At 36.1% G+C, this 22,736-nt stretch overlaps 1 protein-coding gene across 3 annotated transcripts in view; it reads right to left on the bottom strand.

The window, feature by feature from the left end:
- Nucleotides 1–22,736, bottom strand: part of LOC149537890 (magnesium transporter MRS2-3-like) — a 106,550-nt gene that overhangs the window by 16,701 nt on the left and 67,113 nt on the right. For 2 of the 3 annotated variants that reach the window (XM_089799302.1, XM_089799304.1), the window contains 2 exons: nucleotides 10,507–10,685; nucleotides 10,231–10,411 (listed from right to left, as the gene is read on the bottom strand). In XM_089799302.1, the coding sequence (XP_089655428.1) occupies nucleotides 10,231–10,411; nucleotides 10,507–10,685 (360 nt within the window). The remainder of the gene's footprint in view (nucleotides 1–10,230; nucleotides 10,412–10,506; nucleotides 10,686–22,736) is intronic. The other variant, XM_089799303.1, reaches the window with a different exon arrangement.

Here is a 22,736-nt window from a genome sequence, read left to right as displayed (position 1 = left end):
ATTGATTTTTGTATAGCATTTTCTCTGGTCCATACCACTATCCAGCCCATCCATATGGCCCTTGCAATAACACCATCATGTGAGTTTTCCGATAGTAGACATAAGAAGATCAAATCATAGTCGTGGGACACGGGACATTACAATGGAAGGCTCCCTTCTATGTCAAGTTTGCGAGTGGTGCTCCAAATTGTAAAAATCCTTTCACAAATCTTCTATAATAACTGCATAGTCCGAAGAATCCACGCAACTCCAAATGTCTCCTAGGTTGGGGTTAGTCAAGAATTGCCTAAGCCTTTTCCTAATGCACTTGAACCCCTTGGTCACTAATGACGCAACCTAGGTACAAGATCTCAATCATCTCAAAATCATATTTGGATCTCTTTGCAAAAAATGAATGGAACTCCATGATTCCTCATACTTTGTCCAAATGTCTCAGATGTTCCTCCCATGTATTGTTAAAAATGAGCATGATGTCGAAAAACACCACGAAATACTAGTGCAATTGTTTGTTGAAAATGTGATCCATGCAAGACTAAAGGTGGTCAAAAGCAGTGGTCAATGCAAACAGCATGACCAAGAACTCGTAGTAGTAACGGAAAGTTGTCTTCTTAACATCTTTCTACCTCAAGCAGATCTAGTTGTAGCCAAAGAAAAGATCAATTTTGAGTAGACTACTCCATGTAGTTTGTCCAAAACTGACCGATCCCAGGAATGGGGTATTTCATGGTAACCTTCATGTTCAATGCATAGCAGTCAACACACATCCTGAGGGACCCATCCTTTACCAACACTATTGAGGATGCAAAGGAATTAGAGTTGGGCTTAATCCATCCTTTGTCAAGGAGTTCCTAGATCATCTTCTCTATCTCTTCTTTGTACTTCTTAGGATAGCAATAAGGCCTGGTGATAATAGGCTTGGCTCCTTCCTCCAACCCGATGGTGTGCTCAAAGCTTTGTTATGGTCTAATACCACTTTGGAGCTCCTCATCTTGGTAGTAAGCTTGCTGCCCACTCAAAGGTTTCATCAAACCAAGCAGCATGCTGCGAAAACTACATCATCAAAGTTTGAAAATTGCTTCCATCTATTTGATTGAAAACTCCCTCAGGTCACCATTTGACATTCCTCCCAATACCACATTCTTGTTATCCACCTCAAATGAGAAATCCATCGTCTTGAAACTTTGTGTGTACTAGTCGAGGACTCCATCCAATGAATGCCCAATATACATCTGTATCATCCAGATCTACCACAACAAAATCATTTGTCATTGTGTGATTTCCCATTGTGATGCTCAATAGCAAAACTAGATCAGTATACGAAAAGAGATTTCCTCTCACCGCCTTGACATCAAACCCTTCATGTTCCTATGTACGCAAACCACTAGGGATGATAAGGGATGAGTTGATGAAGTTGAGTGTGGTCCCACTGTCGAGCATGCCTATAACTCATTACCCCAAAGTGTACCACGTACTGAAACACACTGCACCTTAGAATGCCCACCAATGCTACAATGGTGTCTCCCCTCCGTACGAGTGTGACAATTTTCTTCGCATGATTTATTTCTTCTATAGACTCCGCTTTTTGTCACTCAAAATCATCATTCTCCTCCTCACATTAGACACTGCCTCAAAGTAGTGCTTCTTTTCCTTTCCTGGGCATCAATGCCCTAGTTCCTATAGCTCCTTACATGTGTAGTAGAGTTTTCTCCTCCTAAGCTCCCACCCTATGGCCTCATCGAACAATGGCTTCTTTGGATTGAACTTATTGTCTTTCTCCTTCGAAGTGGGGTGGTTTCATAGGCGGCTAATTTTTAGAAATTGTGGCCATGTCAGACACCTTAATCACTTTGGTGAGCATGTTAAGGTTGAGCCTTTTCACCCAACCCTTTAGGGGTTCCATCAACCCATCCATGAACAACAAAACTAGTCTCCTCTCCAAGATGTCCATTAAGAATATGGCCAGTCTCTGGATTTATGTAATGTAACTCTCCATTAGTCCTAATTGCTTCAGTTGAACTTTGGATCCTTTTTGTCAAAGCGATCTATAAGTGTCTCTGTAAATTCAGCATATGAAGTTATTTGATCGTGGCCAAGGGTGACCATCCCATAATGCCACCATTCATGAGTGATTTCATCCAAGTGAAGCACACTGCAAAATTGATTTCCTTATCTTCATGTGTTGAGTTAAGTTGGAAGTAGGTATCTACTTTCATGCTCGTGGTGATATTATTTCAATCCCATCAAAGGATGATAAGTTTATCTTGCTTAACTTTTGTTTGATGTCATCGTTGTAGTAGCCACGACTCCAATCGTCTAAGTGTTTCATTTGAAATTCTACATAATTCTTCAAGGATATATCTCCCTCAAGATATGCCTCCCTCTAGTCTTTTCTCTGCTACAATTGCACTTCCTAGAAAGTGGGCTCTCTCTCTCTGCAAGGTGCTTCTATTCTCTACGGAAATGTGGGCATCAAGGGTCAAGAATGTAAGTGTTGAGTGTTTGATCTTCCTGTGATAGAATTATCGCCATGCCCATTGTGTTCTCCATTTTCTCTACCATCTGGTGATTTCTACAAGGTCTCCTCTAGGAATTGTTTTAATTGTTCCCCTTTGACCATGGCTACATTGAGTTGAACTTGGCTTCTAGTTATTCCCATTTAAAAGTGTCATGATTTCAACAACAAGATCCTACGGTTCCCCATCCGCAGAAGGGTACTCCTAATGTATACCTACATCCACTACCTGATAGGCTGGCAGAATCACTAGCTCTAATATCATTGTAATGTTCCAAAGGTGAGACTTTCATCCAAAACTACTCGTAGGACCTCCTACTACACATTCGGTCTATTTGGTAGCACTCTATTACACTCATTCAATATTGTGCAAGTTATGTAATAACCCCAACAAGTTATAACTCCTTCAAACACCAAAAATCTTTATAATTCAGTTGTTTGACATTTCATCAAACACTTTGCAAGCAAGCTCTAATACCACTGTAATGACCCTGCTCAATTCCAACCTTAAAATGCTGATTGAAGGCTCGAAGAATTTTGTCAAACACTTTGCATACAAGGGGTCATATGACTGATATAACTTTTCAGATTACTGCAATGACTCTTGTTTCGATTTGCATCAAAGAGAATGCTTACAAAAAGACTCCAGATTGTCTAAACAATGACCTAACATGAATGTGCAACTAATTTTGACAATATTCAATACAAATATGTGACTTAACTACTTGCAATATGCAGTTACAGCAACTAGTAATTATGACAAATACTTTAGATGCAACCTAAGATGGCATTAATGCACTTACAACCAAGTGTCATTAATATAAACACTTAGTATGCAAAATTATAACATTATTTATGCGAAAAAGAGAACTTACAGCCAATTGACATTTTGTCAAACAATTGGCATGCAAACTAATAAGCTGATCATCAAACTCTAGGTTTGCAATATAGATAGTCTAAAAATTACAACGCTTTCAATTGCAAAATCCTAGCCTTCCTTTGATACCAATAATGCCAAATGGCAAACAAAGACAAGTACAATGTGAAATAGTGAAGTGCTGAAGCTATATTTTGTACTCAGCTGAAAACCTACATTTCTCAGAAAATATGCCAAATGAGAAGTGAAGAACCTGATTGTATATGGCTGTAATAATTTTCTACAATGCTGCCCCTTCTGCTTTGTTTTTTTCCGATCTTTTTCCACTTGCTTTTTCCGGATTTGCTTTTTTCATTTTTGCTTTTTCGAACTGCTTTTTCGGATTGCTTTTTTCGGAGTTGTTTTTCCGGACTGCTTTTTCCGCATACTTTTTTTTTCGGGTATGCTTTTTCGGCCTGCTTTTTTCGGACTACTAAAAATGCCTCCTGAAATGCTGAAATGCTGAAAAATGACCTTAGGCCCAATGATGCCCTAGCTGAAGTGACTGAAGTATCACCTCCAAATGTGCAACCCTTCAGAAGATATTTCACTTCCTCAATTATGCAAATCCAAGGGAGTTTTCGTTCCCAAAGATCAACTGACTATCTGAAACCACTTGGCTCCACAATAGACTATGTGACTGAATAACAATTTAATGTCAAGAGAGAAATAAACAACTGGATGATTAGAATGAAGCCCGGGGTGCCTATTTATTCTTTTTCTCCACTTTCTCCAAAAACTTTTAGAACATTATTTTATTTTATCTATTAGGTGACTTTATAAAAAAAATTATAATTCAAGTCACTTTATTAAATTAAATAAATATAAAGTTACCTGTTAATATTTATTTATTTGATAACTTTATAAATAATTAACTTAATACCACTTATTTATTTAATTAAAATAATTAATTAGTCATCCTCATAAAATATTCATTATTTTGGACAACCTAATTAATTAAATTAATTAAATCAAATTGCCTCCAAAATGGGGACATGACAATGGTATTTAAAAGGTAACTTTATATTTAATTAACTTAATACCACTTATTTATTTAATTAAAATAATTAATTAGTCATCCTCATAAAATATTCATTATTTTGGACAACCTAATTAATTAAATTAATTAAATCAAATTGCCTCCAAAATGGGGACATGACAAGTTGTATAAGGTATGAACCACACCTTTCACACATATGGTGATTACTATACCGCACAGTGAAGATAATGCCCATATGGTGATGTTATGTCACCAATACAGAAACACCTACCTTTAATGGCCTCTAGGTACAGTAATATGACTGTACGATCACACTTTCATATGGTGCCCACATAGCCCAAGTTTGATATCGTTACAAATAGGTCGACGCCAAATAATTAATAACTAGTTAATAGAAAGGGCCTAAAAGATATTATTAATTTCAGGGTCATACAACCAATTAGTTTTAATTAAACTATTTCCTTACATCGGTCACATTACAAAAAGTATGACCAAGAGTTACTTCAAACTATTATACAGCTGAAGTTTGTCATGCTGATACTGATATTTGATAAGATTTACAGTAAAAACCATATTTAAACTTGGTGTAGGAATGTATGATGATTTTGTCTTTCATAATTCTACTGCAAATACATCAGTCACAAGACAACTAGCATTTACAAATGGAAATAATGGAGGGAGATAGAAGGATAAGATAAATCTTGTTAGTCTAAGGGTAAGGACACTTGTTAGCAATATTTTTATCTAACTATATCTGTAGTTTTAATTACTTGCTTTAGCCTTACAAAAAAAAAAAAAAAAATTTAAATCCAAAAAATCAATATTCACTAGATTACCTGACAAATCCATATCAATGGAGTCAAAGAAAGCCCCATAAATAGATAGGGTTTTCTTCCCACCTAATGGCTAAATTTGTGTGCTCGTTATGAGACAAAAATCACAAGTTGTGTAATGAGCTCTGTGGAAAACAGTAAACCATTGCTCTTGTCTTGAGGAAGCTAGTAAATTTAAAATATTGGTACATTTGCTAGTCCATTGCTTGAAAGACTTAAGGAGAGATAAAATCAAAGCATAAAGTTTCCTAAATAATTGGATGCTAAGCAAGAAATGCTGATCACTTTATCAATAGAATGCGAAGAGCTCTAAAGGGTGAATGTTCAATGAAAGATGCTGAAATAAAAATTAGATGAAATAATGTTAAAACCCCATTTCTCTTGTGAATCTAACTCATCCATCAAAATTTAGTGATTCAATCAACAAACAAAAGTAATTATTTTCAATCTGTTGACAAAAATGGGACTGATAAATGGTATCGGAAAAGATAGTCAAAGAGTCGGAAAACCTCATGAAGCAAAGGTAAGGCCTAAGAATTAATTAATTTGCTTTATGAGTGAAATATTACTTCTTCAATTTCACCACTTTATTAAAAAAGTAATTGGAAAATATTTGTGTGTTATTAATACTGATCAAGAGATCAATTTATACAAGAAACTGAACAATGTTTCCTTAAGAAACAATCATAACAGAAAAACTAAATATTAGAAACATTCTAATATTTGTGATATTACTATCAGGATTTAACTGTGTAGATTTTGAGTCAAAGTCATCGACCCATGATTCATGATTAGTGATTCAACACGAATCTGTCTCTCATGAGAATAAATGGAACACTTAGCACTCATTGGATCGGCAATGCTCACAGAGGTGAAGCACCGGGACTTTCCAGGAGGTCACCCATCCCAATACTACTCCAGCTTGAGAACTTTGGATGGGTGACCTCTTGGAAAGTCCCGGTGCTTCACCTCTGTGAGCATCGCCGATCCAATGAGTGCTAAGTGTTCCATTTATTCTCATGAGAGACAGATTCGTGTTGAATCACTAATCATGAATCATGGGTCAATGACTTTGACTCAAAAACTGGGTCAATGAGTTTGATTCAAAAACTACACAATTAAATCTTGATACTTCTCCTACTTATCAATTCTAATATTTACTAAAAAATTACAATAGATAACCATTAGATACTAAACAGAGATAATAGACACTATTTATTATCGTAATACCCTGGTTAATCTATCTAGAGCACGAAGCTGTCAAAAAACGTAAAAGGAAGATTTTGTCTACTCAAGGCACTTCGCATTGTTCGTTGTGAACTGCAAACCAGATTTCTTAGATAAGGCAGCTAAACGCTTCCGACATTCAACCTTCATGTGACCAAACTTGTGGCAATAGTTGCATTGAATGTTCTTTTGAATCTAGAGCAGAGGATGTCTATTGAGAAGACTGTTGATGGTACTTTGGATAACGCTCCAAAACTTTTTGTAGATGAGCATAATGCTCCAAAAGAAATCGCAAAAAGCCACAATTTTTAGGAGAAATTTTAAAAAACCAAACACGATTTTTGAGGTGAAAAATCAATCAAAACCCAACATATTTTTGAGGTGAAAAAACAATCAAAACCTGACAATACAAAGCTTCAATTTTTTTAGGAAACACGGTAAAACCTAATGGATAATTTTTGAGAAAAAAATTACAAACCCAACAGAGGAATCCCACACAACTTTGCGAATTACAGAATCAAAAATTTTTAAAGGAAAATTATAGAAACTCATACAAAAATAAAAACCCATCAAGAATTTTTTTTGAGAAAACAAGATTATGAAAACCCACGAGAATTATTTAGGGAGGCAAAACACTAGACATTGCATGGCAAAGCAACACATGCAAACAACATGCAAGTACATGCAACTCTAAAAAAGTAGAGACCCAGAAAATTTGAAGGGTGACCCGAAAGAGAGCTCGAAAAATTCAGAAAGAAAATATTGTCGGTTTTTGGATCGGCTAGCTCAAAAATTGAGGCACAAAAATCAAGGCACCCAGAGAAACAGACGACAACCCAGTTGAGATCTCAAAAAATCCACCAAGAATTTCTATAAAAAAATTGATCCAATACAAAAAATTAAGGTTTTGAACAAAAATGGCCTTGCTGCAAAAAAAAAACCACAAAAAATGGTGAAAATGTGCAAAAAAATAGACGGATTTGGACAACAATAGTTTGTAGAACCGAACCAAAAGTTGGCGGATTCCTATCACTCAGAACAGAAACACCAATCGGATTATAAAGAGAGTTGGAAGCAAATATGCATGTAAATAATTTCAAAAATATAAGGCAGATAATTTCAACCAAGAAATTATAATTATTTTCGAAAAAATTTAGAGTATTGGCTTTAATATCATACTACAAAGTAATTGAAAAATATTTTCTTGTTATTAATAGTGATCAATAGATCAATTTATACAAAAGAGTGAACGATGTTTCCTTAAGAAACAATAGTAAAGAATAGAAACATTCTATTCTAGAAACAGAAAACTAAATATTAAAAACATTCTAATATTTTCAAAATATTACAATAGATAACCATTAGATACTAAACAGAGATAATAGAAACTATCTATTATCGTAATACGCTTCTGGCTATTTATGTTTTGCAAGTGATCTTGGAGGAGAGTTTACAACTTCACAATCAACTCCTACAATAACTTATAACATTACATAAAAATATTAAGAATATAATATTTTAATAAATATAAGTATTATATTTTTAAATATAACAGTATCATCATCAATTTATTTTGAAGTCAAAATAGGCAGCATTGATTCAACCTTGCTATACTATGCCTATGGTTGAGTGAGCCTAGATGATAGCTTCATCCCTTTCAATAATTGAGCATTCAAATAGTTAATTTAGGGAGGAGGCAATGGAGAGTTTCAAGCAGAGGGGTTCCGAAACCTATAAATGCGAAAAACCTCACAGACCTCAACTGCCACAGACCTGGTCCTGGTCCCTTAAACTAGAAAGCAATCTCACCCCTCAATGCATTTGACAAAAATGTTCACTTATTTTCTTATCCTTTTCCATTGATGTAATGTGAATATGTAGTTTATTATATTGAATCTAGGGGTAGTCTTCTGTTAATAGCTTCTGTCATTTGCATTTTATTCCATGGACTCTTTGTTTTGTGCACTTAGTGAATTTTATTAGTTCATTCCTACTGTACTTTTCAGTCTCACTAACCTGCTGATATAATTTCATCCATTCATTCTTTCCCTTGCTGAAATACAGTGAATGAGAAAATTGGAATGTAAAAACCTACACCACTTAAGTGAAAGGTATTCTTTCTAAAATGTACTTTCGAGTCTAATGCCTCTTTAACAACCACCATTCTATAATGTTATTCAGTAACCATGGGCACCTCCTTAAGAATCCACTGAAATTAATTTCTACTCATGTTGTCTGCCTTCCCAAATTCCTAAATATAATAAACACTCTGACAAATATTGAACTTTGCAAGACATAGCATGCAATGTTTTGACTTTCTATTATTCCACCAAATTAGTCAAGTAACATATAGTGTTGAAAATACAGACATTTTATTTTAAGAGTTCCATGACTAATAAATGCATGTACTTGCATTAGATACTAAGCATCGGCAGATTGTTCCAATTAAAAATTTAAATATGACCCTGATTTTCATTCAGTTCCTTTACTGTCAAAGGTTGAGTAACAATATTAATATTTAAAAACTGTTTTTTAATAATTACGAAAAATTAGTTTGAAAGAACAATTGAATAGGAGAACATGTGGAAGTCCCCATAGCCCTTGATTATTGAATATTCATAGCAAACTATACCAATAAGAACTAAAATTGGATGGAGTTTTATAAACAGTTTGATTTGGAGCCTAGTCAACCATTAGATATTGAATGTGTGCTAAGTAGTTATTTAGAGAAGAACAGAGACAACAAGGGTTTAGTGCAGATTTGATACTATAAACAATCAAAATTGAGCATAAGAATAGAAAAATATGTCAATACAGCAATGCAATTAATATGTTCTCCACAGAGCCTCTAACTTCAATCAGATCATCCGTGAGGAATTTGGAGTATCCAAGCTCTATATGAATTAATGGAGATGAATTATAAATGTCAGTAAACTGAAAAAACCAATCGTCAAAAAATACCATCAATTTCTACAACCTTGTCAGACCCAAGATGGCAACACTCTTTGTAGAGGAGGATAAATAAGGGTATACACGTGAGTTAATATCTAATTGGCCAAAATACCTGCATCTAGGAAAGATCTTTCTTAAAATGGACCTAAAGACATTCTCGATAAGAATAGGTTGGGAAGTAAAGTTGGCTAGGAGAATGCACTGAGGCATCTGTTCAAAGTAATATGCTGAAGCATGATAATTTACACCCTACCAATATACACCTAGTCAAGAAGCCCTAACTAGTGCCATAATCTTCTAAACAATAAATAAGGATGAAGGATCAGTTAAATGACTGTTGAAGAGATGCATTTTTTGAGGGATATCCTAGAAATGTATTTTGAAGCACTTAACACTTGAAATGAATGGTAGGCTTTATCACTTGGAAATTCCTGATAGAGAAGGCGGCTCCAGATTGAGATACGTATGGATTGAACTCCCTAGTAGGAAATTGGCTGTCACATTTTAAATTTACACATGATCTTCTTTGTAGAAAACCTAGAACCTAGAAAGAGCATCTCTAGGTTATCGAATATTATGGTTTTGTTTAATAAAGGTTCATAAGTAACTAATAAACTTCACAGATGAGAACAAAACAATAGCATCTAACTGTCTCTGTAAGGTATTAGGGAAATGAGAGAGGAAAATATAGTTAGAATGAGTTTGTTTTTAGTTCTACATAATTCCAATTGAGAAGCGAATATAATCACAGAACAAGTGGAAAACCTTGTCATTGTTGGTCTATACTTACTGCTGAAAGCTTGTTGAGTATACCATCAGTTTGAACAAAATATGCCTCCAAAAGCATTTCAAGCTCTTCAACATCCTGTTGTCTACCATTACTACTGGTTGTGGTAGCACTGCTACACCGAGAAACCTTCCTATCCAAATTGGAAATGCTGACATTACTTTCTTGGGAATTTGGACAAATACTGCAAGAATTTTCCAGAAAATAATTAAACCAAAAGATGAATAAATTAAATCTGATACAATATAGGGACATGGAACATAACAAAAATCAATTCACCTTCCTCCTTCACTATCTGAATTGACCTTTTCAAAACTGACAAAATTTGCTTCATGCACGCCATTTGAACAAGCCGGAGAATCAAGCCCTTCAAGCTGCTTCCTTGTTAATTTGTCAGATAGATACATCTCATTCATATCCCCATCGTCGTCAAGCAATTGTTCTAACTCATCTCTCACCTATAATTATAATACATGAAATAAGCAAAGAGTTCTCATAATTATTAACGGCTAAGCACAGAACAAAACACACTGTCACAAAACAAAGAAGTAAAATATAATACCAGTTTTTTTTGTGATAAAATATCCCTAAATTTTAGAGTGATATGATTCATTGATTATGTTAGCACATGATGACAGATACGGCAAGTATCAACTCAATACTTGTTAATAAAGAAGCTATAATCGTGTAATGGTACATTGAAGGAAAAATCACACAATCTTTCTTCAATACGACCAAGATATTCAATTTCATCCTAAAATTGTGACAGCAATCAATTATTTGATCATCATCATAACATTACAAATCCCCACCAATATGCACACATGGAAAGCAATGATTAATTTTTTAAGCTATATCAATTAAATAGATTCATTGTTTGGAGTTTTAACATATAATTTTAGAATCATCTCTATCCTACAAGGTATTTGTTTCTCTTTTCAAGAATATGTTTGTTGTTTTTTTATGATTGTTAACTTTTACTTATAACTGCTTGTTCAGCTTGTTCAACTACGAGAATTTCATATATATCTTGATGATCCAAATATAAAATTAAATAGGAAATATTTTGAATCAACTTCTCCCAACTATTATAAACTTCTAAAGTTCTATGTAATAACCCCTATCGGTTATGGCTCAAAAAATCATCAATTTCCACACCAATCAGTGGTTTGACATTTCGTCAAACATTTGGCAAACAATTCAGCTATCACTATGCATATGATTTTTAACTTTCTAGTACAATACTAGGATATGTAATGAGCTACTCATAATGGCTAGATAAATCAAACATTGAAGGCTCTTTTATAAATGAATACCAAACAACTGATTTGCAACTTCTTCCTTATTTGTTTGCATACATAATTCTAAAAGTATTCTATGACCACTAATATTGAATGGAGAATTCAATAACTAGAACAAAGAGACCAAATAATAATCATATCATTATTAAGTTCTATTGCATTGAGAAAAAGCACAATAACTTTTGGAACCTGTATGCAAGAGCAGATTTATTAACCCCAATGGCCAAATCGCTGCCAAAGTGTGAACAGCTATCCTCAAAACACCAGATTGCAACCTATAGGATGATATGTATTTGCAAACGTGTAAAAGACAGCCTCTTGGAGAAATCATAGGTGAGAGAAAAAGGCAGAATTGCTTCAGATTTCCCACGTGGTGCCTGGAAATGAAATCTGCACTTCCCCAAAATACTAAACGCTCCCCAAAATACCAAACACTACAAATACTAGTAACCGCTGCCTCTGAATAACTCGTGTGGTCCTCAAATGTAAACCATTGCTATTAAAGAATCCTCCAATTACTTCACAAATTCATTCAAAAGTAATTTCTTCCTAGCCATAGTAAAGAACAGTAGGAGAAGAGAGCAATTGTATACCTCAGCACAATTGCAAATACAATCCTCAAAAATAAATCTCAAAATTTTGAAACCCCAGAAATGTAATTTCCTCCACAATAATAATCCTCCCAGCCACAGACAATAATAGTAACGGTGATTAAATGGAATCACTTTACCTCAGCAATGATTCGAAAATACTTCCCAGCTTCCCTTATACCTTAGCAAGGGCAACAAAATTTAGAATCTTAGAAAAAGCCACAAAGGCAACAAAAGAAAATAGATTATTCAAGCATGCTTTTCTCAACAAATGGACTTGTATTTATAACCTCCAAATTCCCAATTGTTGCCAAAATGTAACTTCACTCAAGAAGCTTCACCACACAATATTAATAAGAAGCTTCTTCTAGATTCTCTCACTTGACAAATTAGATGACATATTCTAAATTAGATGACATATTTAAATAGTTATGACAAATTCATTCAAAAGTAATTTCTCCCTAGCCACAGTAAAGAACAGTACGAGAAGAGTGCAATTATATACCTCAGCACAATTGCAAGTGCAATCCTCAGAAATAAATCTAAAAATTTTGAAACCCCAGAAATGTAATTTCCTCCACAATAATAATCCTCCCAGCCACAGACAATAACAATAGGAGAGATTAAATGGAATCACTTTACCTCAGCAATGATCCGAAAATACTTCTTAGCTTCCCTTATATCTCAGCAAGGGCAACAAAATTCAAAACCTCGGAAAAAGTCACAAAAGCAACAAAAGAAAATAGATTATTCAAGCATGCTTTTCTCAACAAATGGACTTATATTTATAACCTCCAAACTCCCTTTTATTCCCAAAATGTAATTTCACTCAAGAAGCTCCACCACACAACATTAATAAGAAACTTCCTCTAGATTCTCTCACTTGACTTGGCTTAACTAATTAATAAATGGCACTTTCCAATGATAACGCAACTCTCAACTTAAGCGAAATTACAAAGTTAAATTATAACTTTATAATAAGCCATTTAATAATTATTAATAATTTGGCCACTAAAAATATAATAACTCCCAAAATACTCATCATTTAAATATGTCATCTAAAATAGGAGTCATAACTATTATTTCTCCATGTGACCAAATGCACTTTTCAAAAATAGAAAGGGTCCATCTCGATCAACACCAACTTACCACAATTAGTAAGTACACAAAACTAAGCCCAAATGAAGTCCGACCTGAGCCAAACCAAGACCAGCATGTAGCTTACTTAGATGTGGAGAAGATAAGACCTTCCCTAGCCAAGCCACTGCCACAGAAGACCCTCTATTCACAATAATTAGCCTACGAGGATCACAATAATAGGCTAATCCCTGAAACTCTGATGCTGACAAAATTGGGAATATTACATTCTATGCAATAGAATAGACAGGCATATTCTTTGTAATGTCCCTATTTTTAGCAGGGTCCTACAACTGGCTTGCTTAGTTCATCATCGCAACCCTTGTGAGCTGGCAGTAGGATTTGAGGGTCTCAGTTATGGACTTGCTATTTTTAGTAAGTCTATTTTCTGCAGTTGCCATATTTGGTAATGCAATTGGTGGCTTTGGCAGTTGGTCATCACCTGCATTGGATGGAGCTATTTTTTGTGGGGTTCATATTTATTAATTAATTATTGAAGCTCCATTTTTATTAAGGCACTTTAAGTTATTTAATGTTATAAAACAGAATTGTGAAGATGAAGCTTCTTAAGTGAAAAGTGTGAATAAGCTAAGTGCCAAAGCGTATTATAAATATGAGCCTGCATGGAGAGAAAAGCATCCAATTGTCTATTTGATTTTATTTGTCCTTGTGGGGATTTTTTGAGTTTGATGTTTTCAATTCCCTTGCTAAGGTATAAGAGTTTGAATTTGATATGTGCATTTTAATCCACCACTGAGGTATTGTGGGTTAAGTTCGAAGAATTGTTCAAGTTGGATTATAGAGTTTCCCTACTGTTTTCCACTGTATCTGGGAAACATATTGTGGCTGGAGAGTTTGTGATTGTATGGCTGTTTGGATGCCATTAATGTCTACTGTTTTGGGCGTGGGTCTGATTCTACAACTTGGGGCCATTTACCTCGAAGCAATGGTGATTGAAATTTCTGTTTGCAATTCCCATTGAGACCTGCACTAGGGCATTAGTTTTCCATGCATCCGAGTCGAGAAATTACTGTTTGGAGGTCAGCATAAATGGCTCTAAATCGAGCATCTGGACGTGGTGCTTAATTTCTGCTTATGGGCGATTTCTACTGCTGCATTTGGGACACCTAATCTCTGTCCTGTGGGCATTTATTAGTTAATAATTTTTCCAACACCAATCTCTTTTGTGGCATCATTATTATGCTATCAGGCGCCTGCATTATAACTGGTAACTGGGTGCTGCAAATTATTGTTGTAGGCGCCTAAGTATCTCAGTATTGGGTGTATGATTATTCTGCTCCACAGAGCCAGCACTGAGTTGATTCAATTTGCTGCTATTTATATTTCTTTGCCTGCAATCTGATTCAGAGAGAAACTACTGCTGTGAACCATCATTTTTCAGGTTCATGTTTTCATTCATAATTGCCTACACAGGTTGTAGAATATATCTGAACAGTCAACACCATGTGATTAGTTTTCAATATTTCACTAATTTGGAGTGAATTATAAATTTAGTATTCATGTTGAGTGGTAAATTCACTGTGCAGAATAAAGATTTGCTCTGCAAAATCCAATCGTTGTGACTCTTGGTACTGATGTATTTGGAATTAAGTATCTTCATATTTTCCATATATTTGCATTCGTACTTCCAAGACCAAGGAGTCCCATATTATAGGTTACCAGGAAAACATGCCATATTACATTGTTGTTGCATGAATCAGTTGAGTTTCTTACAGTGATATTAGAGCTCACTTGGAAAGTGTTTGATGAAATGTAAAACATCTGAATTGTGACAAAGATTGGTGTTGGTCAAGGATATAACCGGTTGGGGTTTTTACTGTGGTATATAAGCAGTTTCTTGCTATTCTATGGAGTAGGAAATTATTTATTATTTCAGATCTGTTGTTGTATTGGGAGTGACCAGCACTCTCGCATTTTCTAGCTAGGGACAGACACGGGAAGACTAGCAGGTCTAGGAGCCAGCGGAGCAATGTCGAAAGTAGTGAGAAAATAAATACCTTGAAATAGAGTATGGAAAGACTTGAGATGCATCAAAAAAGGGTGGAGGCCAGATTGTCAGATCCAGTGACAATGGATAGGGCAGCTCAATACATGATTTCTGTTTTTAGTAGACCAGCACCGAGGATGCAGGATTGAAGGTTTGAGTTTTCCCTAGCGAGCATTCAGGATGCAAATGAACTTGTAGTCAATATGGCAACCACTAGTCTTGTCCATAGTGGTGATGATAATCTAACAGCCCAGTGACATGTGGACATGCCAATGTCATCAATGGACAAAAGCACTAAGCTTTAGTAGCTTGAGGCTTCTACAGTTGATGTTGTGGATAGTACAGAGACAAATAATACAATTATTACCACTGAGCATTTAGACTCTCTTGAGGAGGCAGTTGTTATTGGAGACTATGCCAAGAGTGTGAGGGTTGATGAATATGACAGTTGTCATAGTGATGACTTAGTGTAGGAAGCAATGGCTTCCTCGAGTAGGACTGATGCATGTATGGAGAAACCAATTGTGATGTTAGTAATCTAGGTGTTCCAAAGGAGCCAGCTAGGTTCGTTACAAATAAGGCATTATTGATTCATAGCATGAAGTTCAATCATGTATGTAGGGTCAGGCGACAGCAATGGATGTTCAATTAGGAGTTGTGGATACATATAGTATGAATCCTCTTGATGATTCATTTGAGGATGCTATGAGCTATTTGTAATGTCCCTTTTTCTCTGGGGCATTATAATTCTATGTTGCCGGCTCACTTCGCCTAGGTTTCGGGGGTGAAAAAGTTCTTTACAGGGTTTAGTTCGAGATTTGACCTAGACATTTCTAGTTTCAGACCCAGCAGAGCAATTTTGGCAAGTAGTCTGGATGCGTACTATTTTTAAGAAGTAAATTGAGCTCAAAATTCTTGGTATCTCAGTGTTGGTTTGGAAGCGTCTTGCCGAGAGCTTTCCAACAAGCTATTGCACGTGCTTATCCAAGTTCATTTGGTCAGTTAATTTGATGCATGATGATTATATGGCATACTAACTAAGTGACTTTAAAAGTTCATTTAACTTGTCACTTTATTTTAAAAAGGTATTATGTTCACTTAAGTGACTAAAGGACAAAAAAAGGTGTTTTATCCCACATTGCCTAAAAGGGCATGTATCACATTGGGAAAAGTGATAAAGGTACAACAGGCTCCGCATGGGATTTATGAAGAGGAAAATATTTATGAACAAATATTAATCTAGGAGCTAGATATAATGACTGGTTATCTCTTCAAGAACACAAACCCTTGAAGAAGCTTTTGGAAGTGGGACGCAAACCTAGCCTTCTTACAGGTTTAATCTGCATTTGCCAATTTAACTGTTATTTCTGTTTATAAGATTGGATTATTTGGATTGTTGCATGTTATTGTATTGTTGTTATATAATACAGTAACATATTTGGCGGTTATTTGTGTTAACTCCGAGTTTATATATGTACTTCTGAATATTGGAGGAATAAAACAAACTTTTTTGAATTTTCTTATATGCAAATCTGCAAACTTTTTTGAATTTTCTTGTATGCAAATCTGCTAGTTACAAATCGATTAAAATTCTGGAATTTATATCAAATATTGGCTTTATGTTCAGTTTTAAATCTGCATGTTTATATAAAAGGTTTTTACTAAAAATATCCGGACAGGGATATTACAGTAGTATCAAAGCTAGTCTTCTTGCCAGCCTGTGAAGTTTTATCCAGACACAGACACAATTTTTGCAGGAGTTAGGGTATTAAGAGTTGTGCCAATACGAGAAGACCACTTCCTACGGTCGTGACCAGACAACAAGGCTGTGTGGTGATTGATATTGCAGAGTACATGGGAAATTAAAAAATAAGAGGAGTCTAGACGCCAACCTAGCCTCTTCCTAATTGTTCTTCAAAAATTGCAATTTCCAAAACTAGTCCATTATAGTGGTATCGTTTGCAATGGTTCTCCAAGGCAATACATACTGGTCAGTTAAAGCTTGACTTTGGGGATGATAAGTAAGCAGTTTATAAGTCAGCAAGAGCAGGTTGTAAGTTGGTCATTCTAAGTTCCTCTATTCTTCCAAATGTGTCTTCATTATAGTCGGGTTGAGTTGGACATTACCGCAGACCTTTGGCAAACTAAACGAGATGCAACATATACTATAGCGGTTGCAACTCATTTCCGTAAAGGCCCAAATCTGTACACGTGAACTCTGGATGTCAATGGAAGGACGGTGAAGAAGAACATCTGTCGTGGGTGAACAGTCAAGTCCGCTAACTTGCACCTAGTTTAGTAAGGGACGTGAGAGTGGATTACGAGCTCGGCCATGCTAAAGGAACATTAACCACATACCTGTACTGCGGAATGATGGAGACATAGAAGGTTAATATGGCTACCGGCACTTGAAGTCTAGATTTGCAAAGGGGGAAGATAATCCCAGGCCAACCCACGCAAGGTATAACAACTAGACAACTGCGGTTTCACAGTACTACAAGAGCTAAGTTTGAGTCGAAGTTTAATATGGTACTGTTGAAACTTTTACCTTGCTCTGTTGAAGAACGAGAACTTCACTTCAAAAGCTGAATAACAGTTCTTGTTAAGAGGGAGTGGGAAATTTTTAAGGTGAAACTTCAAGGCTGAGACTGACAGAGGATTACGGGTTTGGAATGTTGTTGAGTAACAACTTCATAGTTGGACTGAATAACGCAAATTGTGACTGGAGTTGCATGTGGAAGATGATGCACAAGTTCCTCACAACATATGCGGATTGGTTTCGTATTGATATTCTCCTCCTCCACGGGTTAGCCGACTCCCTCCCTCAGTCAAGGCGGTAGTCATGAGTAGAGAAGATTGTAACCAGAGGAGTTCCTGGCTGTTTACCGTACAGGTAAAGAAATCAAAATAATATTCGCAATAGTAGATGATTGATGATTTACAATGATCCCAGACGGGATATAAATACTAACGCCGAACCTTCCCAAAGGGTTCCGTCGGCCACAACATTACATCCGCTACAAACTATTTACCCGTCGGCTACAAAATACAAACACTGCCGACAGTCAATCCTTCGGCTACAGAAACACCGCCGGAACCATCCAGTCCACTGACACCAATCACTATAATAAACTCCACAAACTTTGACCAAAGATTTACAATCTAGGCTTAAGGTATTTCGTCAAACATTTACCATGAAATCTGAGTCCCTTCAATAGGTACGCAAACCGTGATGTTGTGGGTAAGCTAGGGTGAGTTTTACCATTGATAAAACCTTCAACCCATCATTAGACTTTGACCACCTACTGCCTTGCTACATCCTATTGTTATTCTGGCCGAATGAGGAAGCCTTCTCAACCTGTGAAGTGAAATAAGATCATTGCCCTGTTTACTGTGTATGCAGTGGAGACCATGAACCTTCCTTTGCAAGTGATACAGTGAGAGAGAAATGAAGATTCATTGTTTGTTGCAGACTAAAAGCCGTCTACTCACGTGACCAAGGTTTCTGTATGTAACCACTGAAATATTCTCTACTTGAAATGATTAGAAAATATGTGTATTGACAGGTAGGAATTTCGACAAACAGTTGCCAAATGATCTCTATTTCTCAGAAGATACATGTTTTGAACACTTATACCACTGTTTATTGATTCATATACTAGGAGTTGATGAGATTAGCCAACAATATTTCAAAAAAATACATTAAGAAGGACCAATCTGAACTTAGTATTCAATATTCATAACAAACTTGATAACAGTAAATCAATAGACTTCCAACTCTATTCTGAACATAATAACAATGTTTAACCCTGGCAGTTTTAACAATGCACAGGAAGACAAGGAAAATAACAGAGCCGTAATATTGGTGTGTCGATTTGGGGAGACGTTTGACTACATTATTGTACTGATTATCACCAATGCCAGTGTCACCCGACTGGATGGTTCCAGCGGTGTTTCTGTAGCCGACAAATTGATTGTCGGCAATGTTTGTATTTTGTAGCCGACGGGTAAATAGTTTGTAGCGAATGTAATGTTGTGGCCGACGGAACCCTTCGCGAAGGTTCGGCGGTAGTATTTATATCCCGTCTGGGATCATTGTAAATCATCAATCATCTACTATTGCGAATATTATTCTGCTATTCTATTCCATTGTTTGTATGCGTTGATTTCTTTACCTGTACGGTAAACAATTGGCATTGATTGAGAATCAGATTCAAGAAGTTGAACGATGTCATCTATATTTCACAAGGTCATAACTCAGTGCAAGTTATCCATGGGTGACAGTCTAGTAGCTATTTCATACAAGCAGCAGTACAAAGCAAATCTTGATTAGTCTTTCAATACAAGTATAGAAAGACAGGAAGTAGTTGAAGACACAAAACATGGCTACAACAGACTTTCAAAAAAATAAAAATTCAAGGTACTCTCATGATGGGCAAGTCAAAGATCCTTATGAATGTAAAACTGAAGTAAGGAGACTGTACGATGATTATAACAAATTTCTGTCAAAGATTCAAAAAGAATTTCCTTTCATTGATTATATGGACTTTCAGCTAGAGCTACAAAACAAGATGGATATGATAAGAAACAAATGCTATGATTGGGCTCAAGATCTCCTTGTGAAGGACTGTTATAAAAATTTGCATAAGAAAGACATTAATCAACTTGATAGTAGTACTAAAAAGGAAGAGCAACCTTCGCATGATAATATGCAAAATACTAATAATGACACAAGTACACTAATAGGTAATTGGGAGACAGAAGTAACTTATGGAGCTGCTTACACTAGTCCTTCTAATGAGCATATTGATGGCCCGGGTAGAAGAGTTGACCAAACTGCCAATGTTGGCAACTCCCCATCTTATTTAGACATGGAAAACACTAGCATCTTATTTGGTGACATGGAAATTAACTTGGATGAATTTTATGGTGATACTAGGCTGAAAATTATGTCACATATTGAGGAGCAAATGGACCGCAATGTTGGTAGGATAGATGATGTAGCACACATTGAGTTAGAGGACATATCTGAAAATGTTGTCTCCCTAGGTGATGAAAGATCAGAAAATTCTATGGAGAACAGCCCACTTGTGCTCGAAGGAGATGGTCAAAAACCATTATCACTCCTTGACTTATTGGATATGCTTTTGGTCAAAGAGGACAAGCTTGTCCAAGTGTTGACGAGGATGAATGATTCTTCCAAGTTGATTGAGGATCTCATGCAAAAGATTGTGATAGAAGAGAAACATAGGAAGGTATCTGGTGTAACAAGTCCTCTTTACATACTATTTTCGAAACTTTGAAAATGATAAAATATAATTACTTGCAACTATTAATGGATAGAGAGCTAGCAATAAAATTTGGAAAGGACAAGGAGAGTGAGGTAGATGAGTTATGCCTTCAGTTGAGCTTAACACATTACTCCATCCACAAAGCTGAAAATCAAACGAGTGGGGCAGCCACGCATGAAGAAGATAATCGTGGTCCAAGGGCACAAGAAATCACGCAAATCATTGAAGGAATTCATAAAGTGGGTAGATGTGAAGGCAAACAATGTAATCCAATCACATGTTCCCCATCTGAGACCTTCTATAATGAGAAAAATTCTATAGATCAGCAAGTTAATAAGTCTAGATATTCAGATTTTTATGACAGCAGCTGTACATTTTCACATGAGTACATGGTTAGTGATACAACAAATGAGGATAATTCAAAGATTTAAATTAATGGTGAACCTTCCTTTTATGAAGACTTTGACATAAGTGAGGGTACTTATAGTGGAGTAGGAAGTTCAGACTTATCCTTAGCATGCTCTGAGGGATTTTTCAGCTTACCCAGAGATTTATCACCCAGCTCTTATGAGATGGCCACGGCCTACTTGTTGATTTGTGATTTTTCTTGTTGGTATATTCCAACCATCAGTGATTTGCCTGTGTATGTTAGTAGTATATTCGTTGATTCTATTTGGCCTTTAGGGGTCAATGAGTTATTTGCTGATGAGTGAGGAGAACATACATTACCCTACATTCCATACGAGATATCTACATTTTTTATTCAGCAATATATTGAAGACAGTGTTAGCATTCATGATGTTGGTGATTCACCAACCACTCTTTCCTTTACCTAGGATCATGTTGATTGGGTGATCGGGGATCTAGGTGTTAATAGTATCTTATAGCTAGTGGATCATGCTCTGTTGTTACACAATCACAGGATTATGATCTGCATGTTTCAGTTTCCTGACACATCAGAGTTACAAAGATTAGGATTACTCCATTTCCATCAGGGTGATATGGTGGTGGAGTCAGATTGGCCCCGGACCTGTCATTGTCATCGGTACAGATATTACAGGAGTTGGTCTCAGATAGTGCACGAGTTCTCACTTGGGATCCAGGTGGAGCATCCCTATGTATTGCCTTTTATCGGAGAGCTAGGTGGAGAGTTTGGTTTCTATCATCTTGGGGTGGATATTGGTATATTGATGAGTTCCCATCTTCACTTGACAGTAGAGATTCACAGGGTCACTCATGGAGTGATGCATTCATTCTGGCTGAGGGTATTGGCACACAAGGCAGCAACACATGGCAATTGGTGTCCCTTTATGGTGAGACTTGGGATTCTGGCATTCAATTATTTGGCACATTGATTCCTATTGTACTGTTTCACCATTCCGAGTTTGGGATGATACATGCCGGGGTACATTGGTTGAGAAGTAGAACCTCATTCTCGAAGCGAGTATGGCATTTGGTTTCTGCAAGTATGAGTGGATTGCTTGAGGGCAAGCAATCTTTGAGAAGGGAGGCCTTGTAATGTCCCTTTTTTCTGGGACATTATAATTCTGTGTTGTCGGCTCACTTCGCCTAGGTTTCAGGGGCGAAAAGGTTCTTTATGGGGTTCAATTCAAGATTTGGCCTAGACATTTCTAGTTTCAGACCTAACAGAGCAGTTTTGGCAGGTTGTCTAGATGCTTACTATTTTTAGTAAACTAAGCTCAGAATTCTTGGTATCTCAGTGTTGATTTGCAAGCGTCTCGCCGAAAGCTTTCCAACGAGCTATTGCACGTCCTTATCCAAGTTCATTTGGTCAGTTATTTTGATGCCTGATGATTATATGGCTTACTAACTTAGTGATTTTAAAAGTTCATTTCACTTGTCACTTTATTTTAAAAAGGTATTATGTTCACTTAAGTGACTAAAGGACAAAAAAGGTGTTTTATCACATATTGCCTAAAAGGGCATGCATCACATTGGGAAAAGTGATAAAGGTACAACAAGCTCCGCATGGGATTTATGAAAAGGATAATATTTATCAACGAATATAAATCTAGGAGCTGAAAACAATGACTGGTTATCTCTTCGAGGACGCAAACCCTTGAAGAAGCTTTTGGAGATTGGACGCAAACCTAGCCTTCTTACAGGTTTAATCTGCATTTACCAATCTGACTATTATTTATGTTTATAAGATTGGATTATT

This window comes from Cupressus sempervirens, chromosome 9 (genome assembly GCF_028749045.1).
Source record: "Cupressus sempervirens isolate cs-2001-9-10 chromosome 9, ASM2874904v1, whole genome shotgun sequence".
NCBI lineage: Eukaryota > Viridiplantae > Streptophyta > Pinopsida > Cupressales > Cupressaceae > Cupressus > Cupressus sempervirens.
Note: the sequence above shows the minus strand (reverse complement) of the source record. Positions and strands in the feature narration are given on the sequence as shown.